The sequence below is a fragment of the Marmota marmota genome, unplaced genomic scaffold, assembly GCF_001458135.2.
Source record: "Marmota marmota marmota unplaced genomic scaffold, marMar, whole genome shotgun sequence".
In the NCBI taxonomy this organism is placed as follows: Eukaryota; Metazoa; Chordata; class Mammalia; order Rodentia; family Sciuridae; genus Marmota; species Marmota marmota.
Window position 1 is genome coordinate 11688820 of NW_026000051.1, and position 20450 is coordinate 11709269.

At 41.1% G+C, this 20450-nt stretch overlaps 1 protein-coding gene across 1 annotated transcript in view; it reads left to right on the forward strand.

Annotated features, from left to right (window-relative positions):
- The window catches only part of Brinp1 (BMP/retinoic acid inducible neural specific 1), a 169134-nt gene that overhangs the window by 97886 nt on the left and 50798 nt on the right, over window positions 1-20450 (forward strand). The window contains exons 3-5 of the mRNA XM_015497775.2: window positions 7411-7601; window positions 14610-14779; window positions 17655-17760. Of these exons, the coding sequence (XP_015353261.1) occupies window positions 7411-7601; window positions 14610-14779; window positions 17655-17760 (467 nt within the window). The remainder of the gene's footprint in view (window positions 1-7410; window positions 7602-14609; window positions 14780-17654; window positions 17761-20450) is intronic.

The following is a 20450-nucleotide window of genomic DNA, read 5'->3' on the forward strand; positions in this document are numbered from 1 at the left end:
ACTGATGTCCCGGGGCTGGGAGGCGGGCAGGGGATTTGGCACCAGCACCCTCTCTCGTTAAAACGCATCATTTCTACTTCACGTGTGCCCTTGGGTTCACCTTTCCCTGATCTGACTGGGGATCCTGCAGGGAGACCAGGAACAGAAGGCAAGAGATATGCCCAGGCTCCTTCTCTCAGCTCAATGATTTCATCTCCTTACTCTCCTCTGTGATTCCCCTTGTTCCTCTCTGGGAATAATTTGCTGCTAACAATAATGGAAGCAGCCCCAGAATGCTTCTCCATCACCCTCATACTCAGAGGCTTCTTCTTATTCCATTTCCAAATGATTGCTTAATGCAACCAAAGGGATAAAGCCACCCAGGAATAAACAAATACAAACATCCCATAACTGCAATCAATCATGCTCTCAACAAACATTTATTAGGACTATAGTGTCCATAAAATGTTCTAAAACGTACGCTTGGATAAAGTCAGTCTACCAGACAAGTATGATCTAGCTTAGAACACTTTTGACCCTTGCGGAATTGCTTCGCTGATGGGCGCGTTCGAATTTGCATTTGGCTACCTTGAACCAGTCAAACTGGGTGGATACATTGTTGAGGCCATCGCTCACCAACACCGACTCCTTCCTTGTCCATGAGAAACCACTGGAGAGGTTTCTGTCTTATTAGGGTAGCCTGGAAATCTGTATTTCTGCAACCGTGTTGTACGTCAGCTACTCTGCTACCTTCTGGACTGCATAGTACTTTGGGCTCTGATTTTTCTTTGTCCTCTGAATGCAGGGAAGCCTGGAGACATTTGCAGTTCATGTCCATTGAGTTTTCAGAATTCATTTTTCATGTGATTTTAGCCCCAAGCTTCCTTTTTTTTTTGTATTAATCCCTTTATTTTTTTCTGTTTTTCCTATATTTTAAAGCCTCAATTACCTAGGAAGCAAAGGAAGAAACTCAAGGTCATCCAGTGCTTCCTGGGGACCCAGGAGTGCTGAGGAGGACTCTATACAATATTTCAAGCAATAGAAACGTCATACTCATGTCTTTCCTATGCAAATAATAAAATAATGTCATACCAAGAGCAACTCACTGCTTTTCATACCCTGGTGCAACTTTCAAAGAAGTCTTCCAACCATTATTTCATTAAACTCTTAACACAGGACAATTTGTAGGATATAGGGTGAAATAGACCAGGAGAGAATTTCTAAACTGAGTCTGTATCTTAAATCCAGTCTCACTGCTTTTACTATGTTTCACAAGAATCAAATCCCTCCTTTCCCCAAAGGTCTATCTATTGGTACCTTTAAGAAGAGCACAGCGGCTTCCTCTCCCTTCCCTCCCCACCATCCACCCCCTGTCACCCAACTTCCCACTGGAGCTGCTCATGTAATCATAACAGCAGTAATAATATTGAAAATAGCTTTGCACTAATATTTTATTGAAGGCTGGTAATGTTCTAGGCACTATGCTTCCTGATTTAATATAATCCAAAACCCATCCCTCTAAGGCAGATGCCATTTACATTTTATGGAGTGTAAGCAATGGGTGGCAGAGTCTGGTTGTAACCCAGGCTTTCCACCTCCAGACCTAGGCTGGCGGAGACAGGGCTGAAGGTGAACTAATTCAATCAGCGTATTTCACAGGTGGAGGCACTGATGTCCTGGAGAGGCAGCACCTTCCGAAGGGTACAGAGACAGTTCTCCTTTCTGTCTAATTGTCTTTTCTCTCTCTTCAGTGCAACTTGTACTCAATGTGTCTTTGAGTGTGAGTGTGTGTGGGGGTGTGCATGAGTGTGCATGCATGTGTACAGAATCGCAGAGGGCTGATAAAGAGGAGGAAGGAGGATTCTTGAAAGGTAATGAATGCTTAGTTCTAAAAGGAACACGTTGGCCTTGCAATTTTCTCTCCAGTCTCATCTCAAACCCTGCAACCCTAGCTCTAGTCATCTTGCTTCTGCTGGCCCTGTCATCACCCACTCTCCAGCTTCAGCTCCCCAAGTGGAGTGGGCCTTGCTGCAGACTCCCCATGCCTTCCATCCAGGATCCTTTTTTAATCTCAGTCTAATTGGTTCACCCACCCTGCTGGGATGCTTAATTGGGCATAAGCATATTCTGCACATCTTCTGCCATCATGAGTTCTGCCTTCTCCTCCAAGGGGAATTTGCCTGCTCTGTGAGCTCAGAAGGAAACATATATTTTATGTTGTGCTCAATTCACTGAGAACTTACATGAAATTGTTCCTGGGCCAGCAGAGCAGTTAGACAATATGGCAAGCAAAGCGTGCTTTCTTTTCTTTTCATACTTTTTTTTTAAGGTCGTATGTTCCATGGAAAGGGTTCTGTGATTGGAGTCATGAGCTCCAACCCTGCTAGTCTTTTGATGTCTAGTCTTATGCAAATAACTTAATGTCTTTGACATTTATTTTTCCCATCTGTGAACTAGGTGAGTTAGATTTGATGACTTTTATGAAGAAAGTATCAGTAAAACTTTTAGAATAGAGGTTATACGACTGTTGAACCAAATCTGGCCTTCCAGTTGCTTTTGTAAGTAAAGTCTTATTAGAACAAATAAGTTTACTTAAACTTACAGGTTTACATAATGAGAATGGCTGCTTGCTTCATATCATAAGGACAGAATGGAGTGTGTGGCTGAAAAGCATGAAGTATTTACTCTTACTCTCTGGAAATTACATTTACAGAATGAATTTGCCTATCCTTTTTTTTATTCCAAAAATCAGTTTATGTTAGCTCATAATCTTCTTTTGACTTTTAATGTTACTTAAAATTTAAAATTCCTCAAAAGATCTCTGCCTGTCCCACTCCATATTTCAATCTTAGTTTTTTTTCCTCTCATCTTCTTTTTCATTCAGCTCACCCATTCTACTTATCTGAACCTGCCTTCTCATGGTTCCTCACACCAACCACATCCCTACCTGAGGACATTTGCAATTACTATTCTTTCCTTCTAGAACATTCTTCCTCCACAAGATGGCCCCATGGTTCCTCCCTTTTTGCCTTTAAGTACCTCCTCAAATATCACCAAATCAGAAAGTATTTTTTTTTCCTGACCACATATAAAACTAGACCTTAAATTACCCCTGGGCATACTGTTTTCTCTCCTTCTTTATTTGTGTGAATAACATTTATCTCCCTCTTACATACTACGCATTGGTTTCATCTGTCCACTCTTGCCAGAATATAAGCTCCTTCAGAGCAAGACTTTCATCACTTTTGTTTGTATCCTCAGGGTCAGAAAAATATTAGGTGCTAAAATTATGAATAGATAAGTCAGCCTTTTCAGCCCACATAGTTAAATCTTCCTCAGGATAGATCTAGGTGCTTTGGAGGTCTTTTGCTAAAGTGTATTTTGGTGGAGTCGAAAGCTGTGATTATTTCAGTCTTTGCTCCAACATCCCTATACTGGTTACAGAAACATTCCTCAGAATGTTTTGGTCTGGATTGTTGGCCAATAAGAACAGGGTCTACACACTCAGATTTAATAACAGTGTCTGACCCATAGTCCTTTAGCCTGTAGTCCCTGAAAATTTGTTGTTCTTGTTAGCATTTTTATGACACACGTGCTGGGTATTAACAATACCCTTATGTATCACCTGAAAGTGGACCCTTCCCAACACAGCCGTGGGTGACTGCAACCTGGCGAGAGACCACAGGGACAAGGCACTCGGATGCCCAACCCTCACAAACTGCCCCTAGCTTTGTCTTGTCAAATCCTATGTTTCCTTCAAAATTCAATTTATACAGGAGAATTCTAAGACAGCATGCTTCCCACCCACCCCTTTTTTCCAGACCTAGTCAAGAATATTCCTCCTTGATCCCTCCATGATTAGAATTACCATTGCAACTGCAGAGCATAGTATGGAAACCCAGGGGAACAGCCATTTGCTTCCTTTGGCATCCGGAACTCTGTCCAAGGTGCTGAGCTGGCAGTGCCTGGCTTGGAGCTGAAGCTTTACAATTGCAGTCCCTGTGGGCTCTCCCAGGGCCTGGCTCCATGCTCAGCGGGTCACGCGCTTCTCTCACTCTGGCTTCCCATCCCCTCCGGGAGGTAGGTGCTGGGTACCCAGCACTGGCTTCTTTCCTGTTTTTTTCCAGAAACTACACAGATGGCAAGCCCTGGGCCTGTAGCCGGTGAGCTTCACAAAGACTGTGAAGGCTGTTAAAAAAAAAAAAAAAGAAAAGAAAAGAAAAAAAAGAAGAGAGAAAAAGAAGGAATCGAGTCATGGCCTTGTAATTTAGTGGGGATGGCATTATCCCTGTGTGTCCAAATTGGTTTTACTATTTTTTATACCTTCTCTCTACATATTTACCTTAAATGTGATTTAAGGGACAGGATATTTATGATACCATTCAATTCCTAGCTCTATCATTAACTAGCTGGGTGACCTTTAGCAAGTTACTTAAATTCTCTGTGTATTAATACTAAATAAATATTAATTCTGAGGAACATAGTCATATTCATATGAAAAAGGACAAACCAAAAGTTCAATTTATACAATACTTATAATATACATAACTATATAAATGTAGATATTTTTATGTATGCTGATATATATGTGTATATATATGTATACACACACATAAAACTTTTCATTTTATGGTATATAATTTTATAAATTTCAGGAATAAGCTGTTAAGGAAAGATTCTTTTTCTCAGATTTATTTGGTGATTCTCACTGCCTCCCATTGGCCCTCAATGGCTGACTAACAATTTACTCCATTACTTGGTGTCTTAAAACAACATTATCTTACAGTTTCTGAGGACCGGGAACCCGGGTGCCTTGTCCCTGGATCTCTTGCTATGCTGCAGTCACCATGGCTGGCTGCTTTCTGTTCAAGCATAGCTTTCATGAAGACTCAGCTCCACATGAGGTCCCAGGTCCTCAGAAGAAGCTGATTGGAAGCTTCCCTGGGAGACCCGCTCTGCAGATCTCTCCAGAGTATCTTAGAACATGCCATGAACGAGGGAGAGAGAGCCATGTTGAAGTGGTAGTGTTTTGTAACCTAATCATGAAAGCTACATTTCATCCTTTTCATCTTCTGTTTATAGGAAGCCAGTTTCTGGGTCCTAGGATCATTGGGTCTTATGTCATCAGCCACCTGCCCCACCTATAAAATTCTCAACTGGCTGTCAAAGGCTCTCCCGACAGTTGGTCAGCCCACTTGTTAGATCCTGTCCCTTTTGGACCCCCTTCTCCATATTCCTCCTCTTCTTCCGTGCTCTTCCCATGACACATTCCGTGTTCCCTCCTCTCATTGGGCTCCTACTCTTTCTTTCAGGTGTTTAGGATTTGTATAAATGCTCTGCAGACTTTGAACTTGGAGTTTACACATGACCTTCTCTCTGAAGTATTCCCTAGAGGCCAGAGTGGTCCATGCTCTACCTCATCCTGTAGTCCTTGATTTACAATAAAATAGAAATGTTTTGTCTTCCCTGACAGACTGTGAGCTGAGGGCCATCTCCACCCCATAGGTGCCCCTCAGGGTTTCTCTAAGTGCAGTAGACTAAGTACCTAAGATATGCAGGTACTGCGTCGCCTTATCATTTGAACTACATTAAGAATTATGGACAAAGATTTCTTATGCAGACAGCCCATGAGCTCTGTGGTTTGGAAATGTATTCTAACATTAAAGCTTCTTTCAGACTCATCTCCTGTGAGTCAGGGGTCAGACTCTACCACTGAATTACCAGGGCATATTCCGGCCCGATTCCCACCCTGTTCTACTTTTTCTTGCCCCGTGGCCCTTTCTTCATCTGTCTCTCCCATGCTGTGGCAGAGAAGAGAGACCTTTTCATTAAACTCTGGTTCTGTCATTTATCTAGGCTGACCTTACGGCCCTTTTGACTAGTCTGCATTTCTCAAGGGACAGAGAGTCTGTAACTCAGGCAGCCCTGTGAAGCCAGTTGCTCTGGGGGAGCTGCGTCTTTGCTAGAACAGCCAACTGTTATTTAAGCAGAAGCAACCTGAACCGAGTCCCATTAAATTTGTGCTTGTCTTCAGTTTGTGGGATCTGTGTTCACCATCTGTGCACATTTAATGATTTACATGTACCTACCTGGGAATTTGTGAGGAAATAAAGTTATAAAACAATAGTTTACATTGGATTAGCGCCTTGTAGTTTCCAAAGGTATTTTCATACCCTATCTTTCATGCAATTCTGCTCCAGTGGGAGAAAATAGATACTACTAATTCATATTTATAGAAGAAGAAACGTAGGGATGGAGAAGGGGCATGATTTGCACAATATTGCGAGACATAATTTGCAAGGAGCAGAAGACTTGGATTCCCAAGTTTGGTGCTTCTCCATCTTGATCTCTATAATTAGTGAAGGAAAAACCAAAATTTCTCCACAAGAACACAGCTTCATTTCCTCCAAGAAGTAGGTGTTCAGGGAATTCATGTTACAATTTAGTATTCAAGTGAGCTCTGGGCTCAATGTTTGATTTTGGAACTATCTCACAAAAGATCTCAGGCTGCTTTGTGTCTTAGATTCTGCCCATCCTTATGCGATCCACCTGTCCCCCCATCTCCTTCCCATCTTTTTGTCCCTCTGTTTACTAATTTATTCATCCACTATGAATTCTGCCATGACACAGGCAGAAATCCATCTAGATGGAATCCTAGAAGATTCAATCTCTGTAATGTCATTCACAGTCTAGTGAGAGAGACAGACAAGCAACTAGACAGCAGTGGGAAAGTAGTTCTTGTGAGATGAACTAGAAATGGATAATAGTCCCCTTTCACGGGGCTACTGTGATAATTAGATATGAAATGAGACCTGCCATCCTGGTGAACTGTAAAGTACCATGAAAATCATTATCACAATCATTATTATCAGATGATGCTGATGAGCCAGGCGCAGTGGCACAAGCCTGTAATCCCAGCGGTTCAGGAAGCTGAGGCAGGAGGATCAGGAGTTCAATGCCAGCCTCAGCAATGGTGAGGGGTTAAGCAATTTAGTGAGACCCTGTCTCTAAGTAAGATATAAAATAGGGCTGGGGATATGGCTCAGTGATCAAGTGCCCCTGACTTCAATCCACAGTACCAAAAAAAAAAAATGCTGATGATAATGATTAATGTTGGTTTCTCTTTTTTCCCCCCTTCAGTTTTCCACCCATAAGGTAGTAAAAGTGACTCCTGACTTTGTTTCCTTGATGCTCTGTGAGCAACTTGAAGGCGTGACTGTCTATCTGGTTCAGTATCCCGATGCTGAGAGTAGTACTTGATAAATATTTGCTGACTAAATAGGACTCAAAATTCTAGATCAAAGAGTCATTTGAGAAATGTTAAAATTATAGACAGTCTTACCTAAAGAGAGGCCTGGAAGGGTTGGTTGGGTGGGCTTTGGCTCGAGGGTAGAAATGGTAAATTGAGTGTTGCTCCTCTCTCCTGCGCAGGGAGTTTGCCCGTTGGAAGGTGAGGAACACAGCCATTGAGAGGAGAGATCTGGTTCGTCATCCAGTACCCCTCATGCCAGAGTTTCAAAGGAGCATCCGTCTGCTTGGCAGGAGACCCACCACTCAGCAGTTCATCGACACCATCATCAAAAAGTACGGCACTCACCTCCTCATCTCTGCCACGTTGGGAGGTAGGTCAGCATTGGGCCTTGATCCTGTCATGCCTTTGGGTTTGGGTTGGACGTGAGAGTGGAGTGCCCTGGGGGGAAAGCCTTCTTAGCTCTGTGCTGCTGTGCATCCCTGAAAGGCATGTACGGCAGAGACACCAAACTGTCTTGTTTGTTGTGGTTATACATCAGCAGATAATTCCCTTCTATGGGAGTCTAGTCTGGGTTTACTAACTTTTGTAAAAATATTGTTTAACCTTGGAATTGTCTCAGTTTGTCAGGAATGCTTTTTTTTACTGATAATTATCTTCAGTCCTCTGAAATGGGGTCTGATCCGGGGAAGAAATTAAATTTCAGATGTTGTTTAGGGAATTGCTTTTGTTTATGTAAGTCCACTTTAGGGACTCATAACTGGAAGTTATCATTTTAAAAATGGGCTATCATTTGTGTCTCCTATGGGCTTGGAATGGGTTAATAGGAAAGTAGGCTAATTGCTTTACCCAGTTCAGTCTTCCCCATCCCTGCCCATCAGGTCCAATCCATCTTTGAGGGAATGAGGAAACAGAGCTGTATAAAAGGAAGGAAATTGATGCAAAATCATGGGAAATGGTACAGACGAGACCATTTAGATACTGACTGGCCTCGCCTGCACACATCAGTTGATATTATGAGTTACAATCCCTCAGGCATCTGTTTCTATCCATGGTGAATGGGTCCACTGAACTTTCACAAAAACCACCTTGATGGTACAACTCTGTGCTACCTGCTCACAGAGATGATATGATACATTTAGTCATAGCCCTCGCCAGGTAAAGAGATGGGTGTATTAACAGAGGAGGGGTGGACATGGTTGTAACGTGGATCTTCTCTTTAAAGGTGGGTGGAGCACTATGAACTCGAGCCATCAGTCCAAACTTCATGGCGGAAAGTGGTGGTTTAGTTGAACAGGAGCTTGTTAGGTAAAGGCAGGTGGACGCACTTTCTAGGCTGAGCATACAGCACCCGTTTTGAGGAAGGCAAGATCAGTCATTTGATAATGTGGGTAGAAATGTTGATTGGGCAAATTCATTCATTCTTGCTGCACAATAGACACTGTATACCGTCTGTGTTTCTCTAAACTTCAATTTAGTCATAACATTTTCATTTTATAAGTAAGGAAACCCAGAAAGAGGTGTAGCAAAAAAAGTGGGAAAAGCTAAGTTTTTAACTTAGGGTTTTCCAGTCTCTAAACTTACAGTATTTTTATCCACCTAGTACCACTTATCTCTTTTACTAATTCGCTTACCCTCCAACCTACCCACCCACTTCAACAATGACCCAATCAGCAGATATTTGTTTTCTGTTTTCAGACATTAAATTAAGTAGGACTTTGTAAAATAATTCATAAATATTCTACTTTAACATAAAGTGACAATGAGTTAATTTCTATGCTGAGTGTGACATCAGTCTGTACCCTTTCCTTTGAATATCTTCCACCTCCCCTTTCACTTGGAAAAAAAATCATCATTGCAACTAATTCAGTTCTTCCATTAAAAGCTGTGCTCTGGTCCTAGTGCCTGGAAATCCCATGTAGCAAAGACTTTTCTTTCTCAGTGAAATATATTTTTAATTTCTCCAAGGCGAGGTGGTAAATTATTCACAGAGCCTTGTTCCGCTACTGTTTCTACAACACAACATTTTAAAATATGCAAAGCTTCGGATTGAAATCTGGTGTCGGACAGCAGGCCCTAAACGTTCCCTCGGCCCTTGCCATGGAAGAGTGGAGGGAAGGAAAAGGGTTTACTGTTGAATGAATACTGTGTGCCAAAAATCCTGTGAGGTCCTTCTCATATCATCATTTAATTCATTTATGCATGGGAAATTACTTCTTAAGGACCTCCTTATGCAGAGGGACAGAAGGGGTGTGGGAAGTTGTAGTGAGTGAAGGGGCCAGGATTTTAATCTCCTGGGTTCCAGTTCTGGCTCTTGCTTTCACCAGCTTGGTGTTGCCTCTACCAATAACTCAGTTCTCTGAGGCTCCTTTTTTATAAGTAGTCATAAAAATATTACTTGATGTAAATTTCAAGGATTAAATATAATGATGCATTAAATGTGGTTAGCATTCTTACTATGATTGTCTTATCTGGACTTAGGAACTTGCAGATCCAGGATTAAAGCCCAGTCTTGGCACTCACTAAGTGAGTGGGAAGCATTCAGAAATTCATTTTCTTGTCTGAATATCAGTTTCCCCATCTACATACGAGGAAGTGCAGAAATGTTATTTAATTATAGTTTTTTTTTCCCCAAGAACACCATAATCATTTAGCATAAATGCCGTGATGAACTCTTTGAGGTGTCAAGTCAGTTCCTAAGGGCATCATCAAACAACGGAAGATGACTCTTAGACTGTCACATACATGACAAGTAAATGTGTGTGTTTGGCTTTTTAGAGAAATGAAGGAAAGAGGAAAGGGGGTGGGAATCAGGAAGCGGAGCTGGTGGTGGGGTCCAACAGCTTGGACATTTTCTTGAGATCTCCAAATTTTTGGTGCCCTCTGTTAAATTCATAAAAATACTGGGTACGAATGACTTGGTGGAAGATGGTAAAGAGACAAATTCCACACCTGGAACAACAAACAGGGATAGTAATTTTCCTTTGTTCCTCTGAATATGGAACTTGGGGTCAAAGGAAACATATTGAAGATGTTTGACTGTGTGTGTGTGTGTGTGTGTGCGTGTGTGTGTGTGTGTGTGTGACATATGTGACTAAGCTTACCAGCATGCATGGAAGTACACACCTATGTGCCTAGAAAGATGTTCTGAAATGCTGTCTATGCTTGGGTGTAAGCTCATTTATATGTGCATGCACACATTGCACACATATACATGGGGATGAAATGTGTGTGTGTTTTTACATGTACATGAATCATGTGTATTGCATGAATGTCATTTTTTATAGGAAGCCTCATGATTCTTATCCATTTGTGAATGTTAGTGTGTGTGCGTTCATTATTTCCCACACTGTGTTTTGGGACATCTTCCCTTGGCTAATCAGAAGGCTGAGAATAAAATCACAGGGGCTAAAGAAGGAACAGAAGAGGGATATCCTAGAAGACTGAAATCCAGACAGCCTTGTTCCCCATCTGAGAACAACACCTTCTATTGACACAGAGGTAAACGGATCAAATCCCACTTCTTCTCCCATCTTGTGTATCTGATCCTACTTTGCTCTCTTCTGTAAGAAGGTGCTACAGAGTGAGGCAAAGCTCCCTGGAGGACAGGAAGGCTGAGCAAAGGCCTTTGTGGGGTGAAGAGGCAATTTACAGGAATGCCCAAGTGGCAGAGTAACTCCAAACAGAACATTCTCTTAATAAACAAGAAATTAAGTCTTAATAATGCAGCAAGAAGTCCATTAACCCCTCTTGATCTAAGGATTGCTTCTGCCAGTTCTCAGTCCAGAGGGAACTGGGCTTGTTTCACCTTCTGCTTTGTGGGCCCCTAAGAGAGCCTGAACTGGCAATTGGAATATTTATTTCCTCTGCCTTGTGACTCTGATTCCCAACATATTACTTAACCATTTACTTCTCCAGGCGTCTATCTATGCATGTATCTATTCAATCATCTATCCATCCATCTGTCCATCCATCCATCCATCAGTTTATCCATCAAATGATAATTGAATATCTGCTTTTTATCAGAACCTAGGAGAAGATTGAGAAACATTAAAAAGATGAAATGGATACTACACGTTACCCCACTTCACCACCCATCATTCCTGGAACTCAAAGTATAATTGGATGTAAAGTCATTTTTTAAGTCAAATCTATTAGGCTCCTTTGGTGTTCAAAGAACAGAACATTATGCCCTCATGTATAACAGAAGTCCACGTGAACTGGAGTGTCTTCCTTTGAATTCAAGTCAAGTCTAGGCATGTGGAGCCTAGAGATGAACTTGGATGATCATGAGTCTTCCTGTTGGGAGGTGTCAGTCTAGTTGTTGAGGCAGATTTGTTAGTCAATTAACATGGTACAAGTAGGTCCACTTCTGTGTCCATTTATTCATCTGTTGGCTTCCAATCATTTCTTAAGCACATAATGCATGCCCATATTGTGCTAGGTAATGCCACGGGGATGGGAAAAGACTCTAGCCTGCTCCCTGACCTCAAAGTGTTTCTGCTTTAGTAGGGGAGACCAGAAATCTCCAGGAGGTATGATAGGTAACATATTGGAGAAATACAGGGAATCATGAGGACATGCCTTATAAGAGTTACTCAGTTCAAGAAAAGAGTAGAAGATAGTTAGAGGGATCCCCAGAAGTAGTGCTGTGTTAGGTAACATAGGGATGTGTAGAAATTAGCCAGGAGAAGAACAGAAAGGCAGAGTCCCAACAATGACAGAAAATGGGGCACATTTGTACGGGAGAGAGCATACCCAGAAAGCAGTGAGGATACAGCTAGAGAGACCAGCTCATCAGAGCCTGGTGACCCACGTGATTTACAGAGATGTGGGCCACCCTTCTCTGGTCTTCATTCTACTATCTGCCTCCCCCTTCCCTGGCTCTTCACCTGCTGTATTGAAATGATCGCCTTCTGCCTCTGTCTCCTTCCTCCACCACCGGCCAATAGCAGCAGAATGCAGTCCTCAAGTGAGAGCTGCATATGCCACTGTAATTTTTTTTTTTGCATTTTTAGAAAGAAAAAGGAAAAAAAGAAGAAATCAATTTAATAATATATTTAACATAACATATCCAAAATATTACCATTTCAACGTGCAATCGCGAGAACAAATTGCTAAGGGAAGATTTTACTTTTTTTCGTACTCAATCTTGGTTTGCAGTTACACTCGCAGCACATGCCAGTGTCTTATTCATTTGTCACCCCAAGGCCTGCCAAAATGCTCAGTGCAGGCACACAAAGCCTAACCAAAGGCCATGCTGAACAATGACGAAAAGAAGGTGACTCCTTCCCTCTGGATTCAGGGTGTGGCTGGGGATGCTAGTCCTCTTTGAACAGGTAGAGAGGAGTGGAAATGAACGTGCCAGGGAAGGAGGGGTGAGCAAGAGCAAGTGACAGTGGAATGGGCCAGAAATCGGGATACGATTTCAGAAGTCAGACAGGATAGAATTCCCTCTGCAATCTGATGGCTTTTTTTTCTCTTCAGCTTGAAAAGTAATCAGCATTCTACAGACGCTGCAGTTGTCATAGACACCAGGTTTTGTTTCTGACAAAGTACTGACAGGTTTTGTTCTCTAAATATTTTATTTTTATGAATGAATTACATGTATGTATAAATATCATACAACTGTCAGCTTGCGGTTATCAAATCACAGTAGCTAACACTGCCACAGTGCTTACTATTTGCCAGGAAGGGTTAGAGTACTTTACCTAACTAACTAACCTAATCCTGGAGTCAACACTATGAGGTAAGTATGGTCAGTATTACAACTTTACACATGAAGGAATGGAAGCAGAGATGTTAGCTCAACTAGTTCAGGTCAAGGATGACTAGCTCTGTGATTGTAAATACTACTAATAATCAATTTTCTTTCTTTGTCTCTCCTTCCTTCCATCTGTCCTTCCTTCCTTCCTTCCTTCCTTCCTTCCTTCCTTCCTTCCTTCCTCTTTTCTTCTCTCCTTTCTTTTCTTCACACCTTTTCTTTCTTCCTTCCTATTTTGTGTGCTGGAGATTGCACCCAGGGCCTTGTGCATGCTAATCCCATGTTCTACCACTGAGCTACACTCCCAGTCCCATACCAATTGATTTTCAAATACTACAATGAATTGGACATTTTTCTAAACACTTATTAACTAATTTATTCTTTTTAGTAATCCTGTGAGAGTGGGTGCTCTTTTCACCCAATATTGCTAGTGAATAAACTGAGAAACAGAGAAGAGAAGAAATGTGCCCACGCTGGCAATGTTATCAGAAAGTGGAAGTAGTGGTATGCAGAAGTCCATTTGGTGGAAATCTGTAGAGCTTCCTTCCTAATGTGTTACCAAGAGATCTCATTATCCAAAAGAAAAGTCACCATAGCTTAACAGTGTTACTAATGCATGCATGCATTTCCAAGGAAAACTTTATGGAGAAAAATCTGTAAATTTGTGTATTCATGTTATATCTGTCTTCCATCCATTCATTCTTCTGTCCATTCAAATATCTATCTGTCCATCCACCTTCTCTTAGATCTAAGTATCTATTTTCCTTCCTTTCTGTATCAAACTTTCTGATCATCCCTCACCCCAACCCCCAATGTGACCCTTTTCTCTTTTGTACTCTCAGAAGTACAGTGCCTGGCATATGGTAGGTACTTAAAATATTGAGTGAATGAAAGAAAAAGATGAACTAACTATTGATGTCTACTTTCCACTACTATGTGGAAAGCACTGTGCTGTGTGTCAGGATAAAGCCACTGCTGATACCTTCACAGAGTTGGAAGTTCAGTTTTCCCTCTCTCTATGGGGACACAGTTGACCCTATTTCTAGTTCTAGCTCTGTGTCTATCTCTAGCTACCTCTGAATTTCTATGTCTTATCCACTTATATGTGTGTCCATCTCTCCATCCATACACTTGTTTATCTAGAATGCTATGGGGCAGGAGAATTTAAGAAGAGAGAGAGAGAGCGAGAGGAAGGGTTGAAGGAAGGGAGGAGGGAAGACGAGGAAAGGAGGAACGGAAAGACAGTGAAGAAACAAAGACGGGGAGGAAAGGGAAAGGAATGTCTATGCCAAATCCACCATTTTACAAAAGAAACTGAGCTTTCTTGGAAGAGGGGGAGTGGTGATGTTGTGAGATGAGGCTGGTGAGAAGTACAGAGTGGATTCAGTGGAGATTGGATTCAGTGGCTGAGGGTGTTTCAGTGACCCTTGTCCTGATGGAGCTTGATGCATGCTGTCACCTTGGGACTGCTGATTTTTCATCATTCCCCTGATTTTTAGAGAAAGAAGACATAATGAGGTAGAAACGCCCAGCACTTGTCAGCACCCAGGTCCTGGTTCCTCTCCTCCCACGCTGGGTCTCCATTGGCTCCCTTGTCTTGTTTCCCTTCCCATGCAGGAGAGGAGGCTTTGACCATGTACATGGACAAAAGTCGCCTCGACAGGAAGTCAGGGAATGCCACTCAAAGCGTCGAAGCTCTGCACCAGCTGGCGTCGTCCTACTTTGTTGACCGTGATGGCACCATGAGGAGGCTCCATGAGATCCAGATATCAACTGGAGCAATCAAGGTATGGCTGGACAGTGGACTTGGGTGGCAGGCCCTCAAGGCAGCAGCACTTAGAGGAAGACATTCTGAGAGCAGCTGGACAGATCTAGTTCCTGACTTCATGCCCATGTACCCATGGCGCCCATGCCAACTTCTCTGATTGAGGTGGTCACATGCTCTGTAGCTTCATGGGCACTGTGGTTAGGGTAACATGTGCACTGATGTAGGGGAGCACTCTGGCTATGGCCATGACATCATCAATAGTCCTCTGATTCAAAGAATTGGATGATCTCCACATCCCATTTCTAGATGAAGAAACTAAGCTATGATGGGGTAAATGATTTTCTCAAGATCACATAGATAGTAAAAGTCAGATTTGTGATATCTAGATCAACAATCTTTTAAAACGTTTGCGTCCTTTACAGATGGTAAAACTGGGGTCCATAGTTTGAGGCCTTTTGATCAGGGTTATACAGACAGAGAATACCTTAATGTGATTAGAACTCTCTAGACCAGAGGTCAGCAAACATATTCTGTAAAATGACAGATGATTAATATTTAGGCTTTGTGGGCCCCATGATCTCTGCTGCCCTTGCTCAACTCTGCTGTTATATCATAAAAGCAGCTGTAGACTGTATGTTCATAAAAGGGCTTAGCTGTGTTCCAATAAAACTTTATTCACAAAAGCAGGCACAGGACACACTGTGGTTTGTGGGACCACCTTCTTCCACAAGGCATTGTTCAATATAGAACCTTCTAAGATGATAGACATGCCTAAATTTGTATTGACTTGAGATAGTAACCATTAGTCACACAGGTTTATTGAATTCTTGACATGTGGCTACTGATGAAGTAAATTTGTAAGTTTATTTACTGTTATTAATTCAAAGTTATATAGGCATATTGGATAGAATAGCCCTGAACTTTCAAATCAGTGCCTTAGAGCATGGGGACTTTAAAAAAAAATTATTTAAAATAAGATACATTCAGACACTCTTCTATAAAGAGAGGTGGGAGGACGTTTGTGATATAAAGAATTAGTTCTGGGGTTTCAATGCAGATTTTTCCATCTCAGAATTTCTTAAATTGTATTATGCCTGCATTTTGCTTCTCTGTCTTCACTCTGACTTCTGAATAAAATGCAGTCCTAACCTTATATTAAGATTTCTCAAGATATCTCTTGGGGACAAAAGGTGCAGAGGGAAGGTCAAGGGGAAATGACAGATGAGTCAGAATTTGACCACAGGAAGGGAAATGTGGGCGGGAGAGAGTTATGGAGGAGGGAAGTAGTAAGGAGAGAAATAAATCAGATCCACAAACAAAGGGCTAGCTTATCTGAGGAGAATCACTTATATTGGGGGGATTATGTTGTTAGGAAACTCGGCACTGAGAGAGGGATCTTTATGAAGCCATCAGAGTCAGGGAGCTGCAAAGACCTGGTTTTCATTATCACCAAATAGTTCTCTGCCCCCTGGATGGGATGAGGAATTGAGATATTGAAGCTCTGTCAGAAGATAATCCTCTTTTGTGCATCCAGGAAGTGCAGTCTGCCTCCTTAGGAGGAATTTCTCAGACAAATTGCACAGAGTTCTCTCAAGAAACCATTCTGACACGAACACTGCCTTCCGCACTCAATTTGGACTTGGATTTTTCTAGCCATTTCTTGCTACTCTCCTAAGACCCAGTGGACTAGAATTGTCTCATTACCAGATTCCTTCAAGGCCAGCCCCTGAGCCAGGTCAGGGGAGTTTTGCCTAGTTCTTTTCCTTCCCACCATGGATATCTTTAATTAAAAAATTGGTTGTTTTAACTATCACTTGATAATAACCATGTTATTATTCTGTTCAAAAATGAATCAGTCATTTGTAAAACAAAATAAAATCTGATTATCTTCCATTTATTTTTTTGCATCTTAAAATGCTAAACATGTCAAAAATATGATCTCATTACCTGTTTAGATGATAAAAGCAGGGGTAACATCTAATAGCAGGGGAATGAGGCTTAGAAGGGGAAAGTTACTGATCAATGTTTCACAACTGGAAAAGGGCAAAGGAGGTACCTGTGACTGTTCCCCAAGTTGCCACTCTGCAATGGAGGCTGTCTTTATGGTTGAGTGCATCAAAACATATAATGGAAAGTAAAGAGATGAAGAGGCCTCTTTTCAGACTAAACAGTTCTTATTTTAAGGTTAGTTTTTGAATAACTGTTCTTCAATTGCCCATCACCTCACATCGTTGAAGACAGTGTCTTGGAGATGCACAACCTTAGGATCGGGATGCTTTTCTCTTGCAGTGGCATTGATTGTTTGTTGCTCAAGTTTGTTTTGCAAAGTATGGATAATTTATTGTTCTTACCTGGTAATAATGTTTTATAGATTCCTTACAACGTATAGAGATATATTGTAATTAAGTGCTCATTTTGAGCATTTGACACTCCTGGCACTTACCACTCATCACGTCTGTCTTACAGCTTCCCTAGAAAGCGTTTGCTAAGTTTGAGTTTGCAGAAGCTTAGAGAAGTTAAATGACTTCCTTATGTCACACAGCAAATAAATGACCCAACTGGGATTTAACACTGATTTTACTGATTCCAAAGCCTGTGATTCTGTAATGTATATATAATGCTTCAACTTATTAGATAGACTACAGCATACTCACAGCGACCTTAGTTAGGGAGTGAGGGCCAGGGATAGAAACCAGGCCCTATGGCTCCAGGCTGTGTGCTTCAGCATCCTGCAACCCTGTCTGCTCTTTGACAGGAGAGATGTTGAGGAGACAGCTGTGACCTGAGGTCACAAGACCTATCTGTAGGCTGTGCTCCGCTGGGGAATGACTCTTCAGGGTCTGCCCTAGCGAAAGACGTCTGTCTCACACTTGTCTATTTGACATCCACTCTAGGTCACAGAGACACGCACTGGGCCTCTGGGCTGTAACAGCTATGACAATCTGGACTCTGTGAGTTCCGTCCTTCTGCAAAGCACGGAGAGCAAACTGCACCTTCAAGGTAGGAAGCTAATGGGGAAGGTGGGGCCAGAGGCAGGGAGGGGACACAGCAGGGGTGTATTGTAGGGGAGGAGAGAGTCCAGTCCAGTCCAAGGGAGAATGAAGAAGAGAGGAACAGAACCAATGGAACAGGAAACCAATGGAAGCTACAGATATGGAAATCGGTTATGATATGATACAATCTTTTAGAATTTTAACATATACAGGGCTTTAAATTTATGGATATTAATTAGTTTTCAGATAGAACACATGGGGATATGAGCTTTATCTGGTTATTTTGATGAAAATGTCTAAACAGTATTATTTATAGATGCCCCAGATCTAATATATATTAAAATTGCATATCATATCATCTGAATTTCCTACATTATTGTTCTTGATTTTCAGTGTGTTTTGGCAGGTGTTATTTGAATCTCAAGACGTATAAGACATTTTATAGAATTTCTGATTCTCCATAATTTTTCATTCCCCTTATTTGTTAATAATTTGTATTCTTAAATAAACACACACACACACACACACACACACACACACAGAGATACTTTTAGCAGCTTAGAGAGTAAAAATATTCCCAGACTTGATAGTAAAGAATGCAAACATTGCAGGGATTGGTTTGTTGATGTTTGTAAATGTTTGTACTTATTCAATTGTGTGTTATATATCAGGCTCATGTCAGATGCTCCATGTGTGTTTATTATCTAAAGAAAATATACCCTTTACAATAGTAAGTTAACTTTTTAATCCACATTTTAAAGAGGAGAGATGATTGCAAGGGAATAAAAATGAGTAGGATCAAAGTACAGATGGTGCTGTTTTAAGAAGCATATTTTATGATATTTAAAAGAAACAATGTATACATCTCAATTTTCTACATGAGAAGACTAAACAAATTGTGTTGCATCCATAAACATAATTTTAGGCAGGTACTGAAATGTTATTTATTAAGATTTCTTTTCCTGAATATGTGAAAGTGATTTGATATTAATTAACAAATGGAAGATTTATGATTGAATGTATGGTATCATCTGAACAGTATAAAACAAAAGAAAATTGATACTGTAAGAAAGTATCCCAAAGTGTTAGAAGAGGTTACTGATGGTTGGTAAGGATATAGACAATTTATTTTAGGCTTCTAGTTTCTTTTCTAATTTTCCTACAATGATCATGTATTAACTTTATAGTCAGAAAAAAAATGACATGCTTTAACTTGAAGCAGACTAAAAATGTGACCTTCCATAAAGGTATATGATAAAGGTGATTCTGAATGTCAGTGGGAGGAAGCTGGGTTGAGATTGACAGGTAGTGCTAAGCAGAGCCTAATATGACTTTTATATTCTGGTTCCTTGGCAACTCTTTGATTCATGCTCCTGTTATAGAAGATGGCTGGAAAAAGTTTCAGGGAGGGCTGGGGAGTGTCACCTGGGAGCCCCCAGTGAAACACTCTCAGGGAAACTCAGCCATTGATAACTGTATAGTGTTAAAACATAACACAGTAGAACTTAACATATAGGAGTTGGGGGAACCTAACCCCATTAATAAAGAAAAGAGTAAACAGCATGGTGAGAATGGTTTGCTAATACCTGTTAAGAAAGTGGATGAGAAAGACAGATCTGCCCTGGATGTGGCAGGTTTTCAACATGGTGGTTTGCATGATATCCACAACAACTTTGTGAAGTAAGATCCAGGATTTGATTCCAGGTTTTTTTTTTTTTTTTTTTTGGACTCCAATGTGTGTTTCCAGCATATTAATAATGGAGACATCTAAAAGTTACAACTGGAATAAAGTTAATAGGAAATTAGCAAGATGTTACTAGCAAGGAACTTCCTGACATCTTAGGGACAGTTAGAAAAGGCTGATCTACCTTGATGGCAATGAAGTTTAATGTTCAGGGAGTTCTCACAATTTCTCATTCTAAGTTTGTATTGAGTTTTGTATTTAATCTTGACTTTTTTTCTTCCAAAAGCAACTATTGTATAAGAGTCTGTCCTTCAAAATGTGGATCTGCTCTTGGTTTCATTACTGCAAGTATTCTAGCCACTGTAAAGAAGGTGACAGCCTTTTCCTACTCTGTACTGGTCAGAGCACACCTGGAGAACTGGATCTGGGTTCAAGCATCCAGCTTTAAGGGGGATGTTGAGAAACTGCAGTGTGTCTGGAGGAGGTATCTTATGACAAGGACTGGTCTACTGATACTTGTCTTGCAGAAAAGACAGTTGGCCTCATTATTATGAATAAAATGTGCAAGACAACCTGGTGGGGGAACCAGAAGGATCCCAGCTTTCAACTCAGTATAAAATAGATCTACCTTTCTTCTTTTTTTCTCATGCTGGAGATTGAACCCAGAAGCTTGTAAGCACTGGGTAATTGCTACATCCTAGCCCTAAAATAACTAAAATAGACCATCTAATGCAGTTTCATGTCCAAAACCTGAGATGATCTGCTGTGTGACACAGTGACTCCCTCCTATCTGGGAGTTACAAGTAGCTGATATTTGGTGAGAATCTTACAGAGTTTATTTAGGCAATGTTTAATTTGGGTTGTTGAATTAAAGCAGATTCTAGGATTTTATGATAATGATGATTCATCAAATCTTTACTGAGACTATGGGCCAAATCCAATACTAGAACCTAGACATATGGTCACAGATCAGTTTAATTCAACAAATTATATATATATATATATATATATAT